Source organism: Adiantum capillus-veneris, chromosome 28 (assembly GCF_014529385.1).
Source record: "Adiantum capillus-veneris isolate H3 chromosome 28, ASM1452938v2, whole genome shotgun sequence".
NCBI lineage: Eukaryota > Viridiplantae > Streptophyta > Polypodiopsida > Polypodiales > Pteridaceae > Adiantum > Adiantum capillus-veneris.
The window spans coordinates 37,992,061-38,001,243 of NC_140958.1; the positions used below are offsets into that span (position 1 = coordinate 37,992,061).

The window sequence follows — 9,183 nt, forward strand, 5'->3', positions numbered from 1 at the left end:
AGATCAAGCCTTGAGGTGCTTAAGTTTACAGGTTGCATGCTAATTCTATGCTATGCTTAATACAATTCATTCAGGAATTGTGAGTTCTGCTAAAACAAGGTGAGGAATCACGAGGGCCTGCCAATGGAAGGATTTGTGAAGGTGTTGTCAGGAAGTAGGAATATTAGTGGGCTCATCTAAGATGAGCATGTAAATTCAAAGTTGTGTTGAATAATACACTTAACTACTACATGCACTAATTTTTTATTAGCAGTAACTAGCAAATTGCTCATTTGTCATTTTAACTAGCAAGCTGATCAATAATTAGCGGGGAACTATTCAACGCAATCACTAATTATAGATTAACCTGTTAATTTTTAATAATTAGTGGACCCATCACGAGTTTTGAACTTAGGACCTGATACTCCACAGGGAATCGAAGGTCGGTGTGTGTGTGTGTGTGTGTGTCCAATTTCTTCAAAGTTCAAGAGTCTTCTGGGTACGGTTTTCCTATTGCTTTGCCCCTCTTGCTACCATTTCTGTCATGCATGTGGAGCTAGCTGCCTGCTGACGTCTGTTTTCGACAAAAGCCTCCTCGCATTTAATTTACTCTCTCTACCCATACCCAAGCAATTCCTTCATTCGTAACCCTCTCAGTACCTCATGACTCCCCACCGGGCCGGCAGTCCCCTACCCCTAGTCGTACCTAGCTAGGTATGCCGTGCCTCCCTCACAGAAGCTCATGATATTGAGGTAAGTCATAATGTGAGAATTATTGTGAGAATCTGTCCAAAACTTCTTGTGTGGCTATGACAAACTAAAGGCTATTCAGAGCCTCTTGTATAGTTGGAAAGTTTTCTCCACCTTGTCCAATGGGCTCAAGAAGAGAATCAAAGGAAGATTGATTTCAAGTATTATGGGTTCTTCTAGATACATCCGTGAAGTGAAGCTATGCCCAAAGTAGTTGCTCCTTGAAATTTAACTACCAATTACTGATAGTGCTACAACAATGGCCTTAGCTCTCTCTCTCTCTCTCTCTCTCTCTTAGGGGCAACCTTGTGACCCAGAGAGTGTCCCAAGTGGGTTTACATGGAGCTCTTGAGCAACAGGTCTTGAAGACTCACTAGATAGGTCTTTTACGTCTTTTGGGATTGTTCTTGTGACTTTGAAAATTTTCCTCTTCTTGTTTTTTTATTGTGCACGATTGTGATTGTGATGATGTTAGCTCTTAGCTAATCGATTAAAATTGGGCATTCACACATTGAGTTCCCTCGAGGCGGAATAGTTAGCTTTCTTGTGAAGCCATAAGAACGGTCGTAGCATTGGTTTAAGCCTTCATAGAGCTTTTTATATGCCCCCTAAATAATAATTTACAAGGACTTTTTTGTTACATGCAGAGGTTGTATCTGTGCATTGTCCTTTGTGCATAGCTTCATGCCAATCGACACCCATCTTCGTCGGCATCCACTTGATGAGGTGAAGTTGATGAGCCAGCAGTTGGTCAAAAATTCCCTTCGGAGCGAGTGCTAGCTTAGTTGATAGAGCAAGAGCCTCTTGTGTCCAAGGTCTTGGGTTCAACCCCCCTTGACAACTCGTATGACATGTGGCCCTTAGGGGCTATTCCCCAAGTCTATGTGATGGTTTGGCCAACCTTATCCGGCTAGGATGCTCACCTCGCAGAGTCGGGTGTGAGTTGTAATTTCAAGTTGTAGGTCTCTCTCTCTCTCTCTCTCTCTCTCTCTCTCTCTCTCTTTGTAACCCTCTGGTGAAGGGGAGATGTCAAGCAAAACACTTTACTATCCTTAACTTGGGACCTTTACCCTAGATTTAGCTATGAGAGCTCATTCATTTAGCCTACCTACATTGTTTATAGGAGGGCTAGATGTAAGGTACACTTAATAAGGGTGCTTGTTGCATTCAATTGGTACAATTTGAGACTTCAAGATGCAAACTGCTCCAGATTCCACATGACTACTAGTACATGATCACCTACGAGGCAAGCATGTAGCAACAATGCCAATCTGTCATCAATACTACTTGGGTGAGCTTGTATATCCTCCTTGCCAAAGGGTGGCTCAATTTGTTGGCAACACTAGCAACCGGTCCACCTCCCATCATAGGCTATAGTTCATCGACAGAGAGGCTATTGCCTTAGCCCCTTGAGTTTTTTGATAATGGGATCTCGTATGCTCAAGTATGTAGGACCATTGTCCTAGTACTGACGCAAAAGATCGAGTGAGCGAGTGAGTGCCACTTGACAGCCAGCATAAGAATCATCATACTAGGAGGGAGTTGACAAAAACCATTGTGCCCTCTTGACTATGCTCAAAACAATACTATATCATCTGCAAACTCCTCTCCCTGTACTTCTACATTTTGGGTAGACAAATTACAATTCACAACCTTAAACAAGAACAACAAGAGGATGCGGCACAAAGAATGGTCTTCTTGGGCTTCATCATTCATGACGAGAGTTAGCACCACGCGTCCAGCTCTTCCATTGTTTTTCGGATAATTTACAAATTGTAATTGCAGCACTAGATATTTTGAACCCCCACTCTCACATGTACATGTACTCACCGCCTTGCCTCTGGGCATATATGGTTGTAGTTTTTTGTTCTCTCTTAATACATCACTTTACTGCTGTTTTTTTTAACACAAACTCTTCCATCTTCCACTCCCCTAGCATCACAATTTTCCATAACAAGGTCCCTTGCGTCGCAGCTTAACCCAATACCAATTACTTGCATCAAATTCCAATCCAGCTTGCAGAAAGAAAAACTTTAACACGCCACAAAAGGCTAAATTTATCTAAACGGAAGCCATATGATTCAGGTGCACAAAATGTCCATAGTGTTAAACACATATTGCGCACACAACCAATCCCATCAATCTACACACACTAACTGGTATAGATGCACGACCATAACATAGAAACTTAGTCTGGTCATCATGGATATCAGACGACTCACAAAATTATACATCCATCGCCAAGGCGCAATGCACGAGCATAGATGTATGTTTGAGAGAGAGAGAGAGAGAGAGAGAGAGAGGGAGAGAGAGAGAGAGAGATCTATTTTACACATAGTCCTCCAAAGCCAACATAAAGCTAAATTTGTATAGTCAACACTTGGCTACAATGAAATATTGATTACACTACTAATCTTCCTGAGTCTGCTCTTACAAATGATTATTTATATTGACAACATTAGAAAAACACAAAATTGGTTACTCTGCTAATAAGCGGTTATGTAACTTACGCATCGAAACAAGGCCACAATTGCATTTAAATGCTTTGCTTGGACCACATGGGACCTTGCCACTCTCTGCAGCAAAGATCTGAAAACCTAGCAGAAGAGGTTGTTCATAATGAGGGCTCCGTCCTGCTCTACTTGACCCTCATGAGCTACCAAAGAGAGTCCCACATTCAAGGAAACTCGATCAAGAGAACACCTATACACGGAACAAATACCCCACTGTGCAAATCTGAGAACAAACATCCATCACTCTACAACAACCCGTCACAAAGGAAAGAGAAACTCCAGATCGCCTCGCCCGACACATTACACAGAAGCCAGTAAAGGTGATGAAGCTGGTGGTGTCGGGCCATAGGTAGGTGGTGGAGGAGCCAAAGGGGTTGTCTCCTCATTGTCTTCCACATCCTAGAGAAAGGAAGCATAGGATGCCATGACATAACTGCACATAAAGAAAACTCATAATTGTACACATGTATGCCTGCAAGCAAAAACAGTAAAGAATAGATTTTCTTTTATTTTCTACACAAACACACACACACACACAAGAACACCATACATGGCACACATGCATCGTTGCAGAGTTGCTTGCATGCAACAATGCAAATTTGCAGTCGGCCCCTGCTCATGATCACATCATGCATATAGATGAGACTGTAAAAATATGTCGCATTTAGTTGGACTAAGAAACTAACCAGTCGTTTGGTGCCGCCTGCACAGCTTGACCCTGTCGGAATGTTGACCACGTCGTCGTAAGCGTTACTCTCTCTCTCTCTCTCTCTCTCTCTCTCTCTCTCTCTCTCTCTCTATACAGATTTATTGAAGCCCACCTGTGTGTGCGCTTTGCAGCAGGACTTCTAGGCGTGTCGACGGGCCATTACCATGGTTTTTTTGTGGCGGGCCCATGAAGCGTGTACGAGGGGGAATGCGTCGAGAATGGGCTGCATTCGATCCTAACACAGACATTTGGAGATGGCTGAGGCCACCAGCCGGAAGAGAAGAGCTCTTAAATGTTGATCGTAGTACTCTCTCCCGTATTGAACGTCACATGGGCGTGGAGCCGGTGTGTGGAAAGGGTGGGCTTGTTAGATGGCTAGCTGTGGCGGACGACCGACGATGTCCACGACTGGATCGGCACTAGTACGACGCTTTTGATCAACAAGCCCTACGGTCCCTTGATATCCCGTGTTCTTAAGGATGTGTTCCCGTCACAATTAGATCACCCACGAGGCGATGTGAGGCTGCCACGGGGCTGATCGAGAATACAGAAGATCAAGCGAGCAGGGGGAGCTTGGAGCTTCCGTTATTTCGCCTAGGCTATATTATGAGGCCGAATGGAAAGAAGGCTGGATGCGAGGCTTTTGTTGAGACATATGATCTCTGTGGAGGAACACACGACAGGCCACTACGACTGCTTACCAGGTTACCCAGCCTTAACCTCGTGCCCCTCTGCACAGTCTCCCACAGTTTCTATGACAGTCCTACTCCAGCTGCAATGGCTCCGCATGCAGCTCTCATGAACCAGTTATACACCGATCTCTGCCACAGTGGCAGTGCCCTCGTGATGAGACCTGATGTAGCGTACACTGTATTGAATGCAGGTCGACAACTCACACCTTGCAACTGCACACGCAAGACTAGACAGCTACAACTACAACATACGTGCTGCTCTCTCTCTCTCTCTCTCTCTCTCTCTCTCACACACACACACACACACACACACAATGACACGGACGTGTGAAACGCAGTACTACACAACTTACATCGCGAACACCTACAACGAAGGACTTTACAAATAACGTCCACATGGACGACATGCATTAAAGGACGCCTAACCTGACCCAATACTAGGGCCTTTCTTTAGCAGGCAAAAAAAAAAAACGATTAGATCTCCCCAATTTTGATAAAAATTATTTCCAAACATCTTAAGTGCATAAGTGAAGGGTAAGTTTAGGTAATGAAAAGACACATCAAAGTGAAAAGTCAAAATACATATGAAGTGGAAATTCAAAAGAGGTGTCCCACTTCACAGTGGTGTATTTGTATTTCTCTTTGTTTATTTTTCAATTACCCCAGTAGGTCCCCAAAACACTAGCACTATTTATTTATGTTTTTACACCAATCTGTTTTATGTTCTACCGTAGTACATACTTTGGTGAAGGTTCACATCTTTTTTTTTCTTTTGCCATACTCACAATTGTGAGTAGATGTGCTATATTAAACCGAAAAGGAATGTACAATTACCTCAAACATGTCACGTACCTTGAGGGGTCATAACACATGGTTCAAATCTACAAAGTCCCTTACAAACAAAAGCTACAAGGGTAAAACATGGCTCGACAATTTTGTTTGCACTCACCTAGCGAAGCTTTTGAAAACCCCTCTACCATTTTTGGTAGAGTTAGCACAAGCAATATTTTGTTTTGCACCTTCGCAACAAGAGCCAACAATGTTGGAAGACTTGGCTGGCAAAACATTTATCAGAGATGATGCAATATTTACCTCCGCTCACTTGGTGTGCAAATGCATCCTTATGTACAAAAGTTGGCTGAGAAAGAAAGGAGAAAAATTAATAGGATGATGCAAAGAGAGAGAGAGAGAGAGAGAGAGAGAGAGAGAGAGAGAGTTGGTCAAAATCATCAGTGCGATGTCTATAAATAAGAGATCGCTTGAACAAGCTGATACAACCTCAGGATCTCAAGATGCTGCCAAGGGAGATAAGGCATACCAAGTGTTGAAGAAAACACTCCCTCAAAGTGTGGAAGTGGAGGATGCTCTCACCATTGTGGTCCTGCCTGCTATGATTAAGAAGCAACTTGTCGAGGTTACTAAATCCACATTGGTCTTTGGATTCATGGGGCAGGTACCTGCCAGGGACTATTGGCTTCATAGTCCCTATGTTCTGAATCAAGGAGGATGTGTCTCTAATACTCAAAACCTGGAAAAGTCTTCTTCTCTGAGCAATTCAGTGACAAGACGTCGTGACCAAAGTCTTAGCCAAAAGCCCGTTTTCTCTCAATTGGGCATTGGTGTGTGTGCTCAAATGGAATCCCTCATTCAAATCCCCCAATGCATTTTAGGATATGTGTCCAGTATGGTTAGAATTTTCCAGCATCCCGATGTAGGTGAGGAGCAATTTGAAAGACCTGGTTGCTGCCCTGGTTCGTGCCGCTTCGCTCCCATGACGAGAAAATAAGCAAAGGAATGCCGGTCAGGTGTATTTGAATCCTGCATGATTGTTCAACAGGTATAAGGGCTTGTTAACAAGCCAATTTTTAAGCTAAAAGTGTATCAGATGGGGCTCTAAGGGCCAAAAGATGACTTGGTAATGCCAAACAATGAGTGCGCTTAATGTGATCATAGCTGGGGTTTTATTAATCCAAGTTGAAGTACTCAAAAATCTCTACATGCCTGTCTTTACGGCTCATCAATAGGAGCTACGGATAGGAAGTTATGAGAATTTTAAGTTGAGTCGTAGTAGATCCATACCAGATTGGCCAACTTCTGCAGTTGAAGGGACAAGAACCAAATGAATGCGTCAGGCTGAAGTTCTCACTTTGTGGAGCGCGTCGGTCTTTTCAAATCAGTGATTGGTTTTTCGATTGCCAAATTATTGACCGTTTAAGATTTACCGGGGGCCGGGTCTGCACTAGACCGGTCCACTCAGTTGGATTGCCATCTCGAAGTTTTGTCTTTTGTCCGAGTTATGGAATGCAAATATTGCGGGGAAAGGCCAACATTGCTACAACTTGCTATAGAAAACTGAGTTGCTTGGCAGAGCCTTGGCCGATACATATGCAAAATGTGGTGTTGTTACGAAGGCACAAAAAGTTCTTGTTGAGTTCTTTGTCAAAAAGGTCGTCTTTTGGAATGCAATGATTGTAGGCAATGCTTTGGTCGGTATGTCTACAAAAATAATGCGGGAATTAAAATTCTCAATGATAATATCATGCTTGGCATTGCCTTGGCCGAAATGTATGCTCAAGTGTGGCCGCCCAATGAACGTGCTTGGCAATGCTTTAGCCGGTATTGTATACCTAATGTGGTGCCAATTAAGGCCGCCCGCCCAAGGGCACATAACTAAGGGGCGCCCAAGGCCCAAGGCCATAAGCAATAAGAAAAGGGCCGCCTGTTTACAAAAAAAGAAGGGTTTCTTTTGAAACCTAGTGTGAAGCAAGAGAGTATGGGGGAAACAGGTTGATGACGGTAGCGCTTCCAGATTTTGTTTCACTAGCGCTGGCCCTTACGACTCTCCATCGCCCTCGCCGCAGAGACGAAATATGCTCAGGACCTCCTCGCGCACAAGGTTGGTACCGGCGGCAGTGATTTTCATGCAGGTTCGAAACCAGCCCTGCCACGTCATAAGAGTGGCCACCCATTAGCGACGTCGCTAATGGGTAAGCCAAATATAGAAAAGGGGGGACATGCAACCTACAAAAGAATGTTGTGTGGTTGATTTGAGGGTCCTCTTTTCATTTTTGATCGCCCTCTCTCTTGGGGAAGGAAGCTGGAAACCATAAGCTTAAGCTAATCTTCTTTAGCCAAGCCTAAGCTCTCTAATCGAAGCCATCTTGATCTAAAGCTCTCGAGTTTAAGCTCGCTAATCAAAGTTTTTCCAAGCTCTCTAATCCAAGCTTCTCAAACCTCAAGCCATCATAATTCTAAATCTCTAATGTCCGAAGCCTAATCGATTTCGCCCTTAAGCCATCCTAAACCTCTTTATTCTCCTCTTTATCGAATTCATAAGCCGAGATTGGACTCTAACCTCGCTTTCTAAGCCATAATCCTCGACACTCTAAGCCAATTCCCTAAGCAGACAAAGCTTCTAATCCACCATTAGCCATTCGAATCGGGAACCAGAAGGCACAATAAGCAGAACGTTATCAATTTTCTTGTTTAGCACTTGGATTAAGCAAGGATTTCTTCTTGTAAAGAGCATTAAAGCCTCCATAGTGATTGTTCAACCATGGATTCTGTCGATTAGCTGGAATTAGGAAAATTGCTTGTTTTTAAACTCTGTTGTTGTTAATTGTGTTTGCTACACCTTTTTTCCCCACACCTCTCACAGCCAGTGGCCTGGTGCCTTCCCAGCTCACCATTCGCACAATTATCCCCTGACATTCTTGGTGAACCCGACGTGAAACGAGCCGGGGTGAGAAGTGTGGTGAAGAAGGATGTCGCCACCGCAAGAGGCTACCATGCAGCAGTTTGCTGCTTACATGCATAATAGCAGGCTGCCCAATAGTAGTACAATTTGCAGGAGAGGATCCGTAAAGCTCGGCGCACGGTTATCGAGAAATTGCATCAATTTGAAGGCCGGGATATTAGCAAATTTTGCAATATCTATGAATAGGCAATGGAAGAGAATGGAATTGATGATCAGAATGCAGTGGAAGGGTTCCATTTGATTGTGGAGCCGTAACTTAGGAGTCGAATTAAAGAGATTCAGGTGCTTCAAGGCCCGCATTGGCAGGATTTTAAGAAGGCACTTTAGGAGGAATACTTCCTGGAGGATTCGCAAAGAGTAACCAGGCAAAGTTTCGTGAAGTGGGTGCAGAAGAAGAACAAAATTCTGTCTACATGAGAGTTATTGCGGGAATTTGAGAAGAAATTCGAGCAACTGTCCTCGAGAGAGAAACGTTCAATGAGGGATCAAAAGGTTGAGCTCTTCATTTAGGCTGCTGATCCTCGACTTCAAAAGAGTTTAGTGCAGTTGCTAGAGGATCCAGCTAGAGAATTGAGCTTAACATCCGACTAGAAGGTAGTCATCGAAGCAGTCAACATGAGGTGAAACGACAGATGAGAGTCAATAAGTTGATCGTGGCTGACATCATGGATGTTGAGAAGGAGGAACCTAAAGAGAAAACAACCTCGACAATACCCAGAGTGAAGGAGCCAGTTCTTGACGAATTGGTAAAAGGTATTCAAGAATTAAATTTGAATTTTAAAG

The 9,183-nt window shown here is 43.7% G+C and overlaps 1 protein-coding gene across 1 annotated transcript; it reads right to left on the minus strand.

The window, feature by feature from the left end:
* Window positions 1-3,489: 3,489 nt before the first annotated feature.
* On the minus strand, window positions 3,490-4,396 carry LOC147420303 (uncharacterized). Its single transcript, XM_086504408.1, has 3 exons — window positions 4,064-4,396; window positions 3,929-3,960; window positions 3,490-3,675 (listed from the first exon to the last, which is right to left on the minus strand). Exons 1-3 carry the CDS (start codon window positions 4,197-4,199, stop codon window positions 3,625-3,627), a joined length of 219 nt encoding a protein of 72 aa, XP_086360534.1. The 5' UTR covers window positions 4,200-4,396; the 3' UTR covers window positions 3,490-3,624.
* Between the last annotated feature and the right edge of the window lie 4,787 nt (window positions 4,397-9,183).

Coding starts and splice junctions, on each gene's coding strand:
- LOC147420303 (XM_086504408.1), bottom strand. CDS start 4,199: ATGTCTGTGTTAGGATCGAATGCAGCCCATTCTCGACGCATTCCCCCT. Junction 3,961..4,063: donor GCTGCAAAGCGCACACACAG/GTGGGCTTCAAT, acceptor ACATTCCGACAG/GGTCAAGCTGTGCAGGCGGC. Junction 3,676..3,928: donor CAGGCGGCACCAAACGACTG/GTTAGTTTCTTA, acceptor CTTTATGTGCAG/TTATGTCATGGCATCCTATG.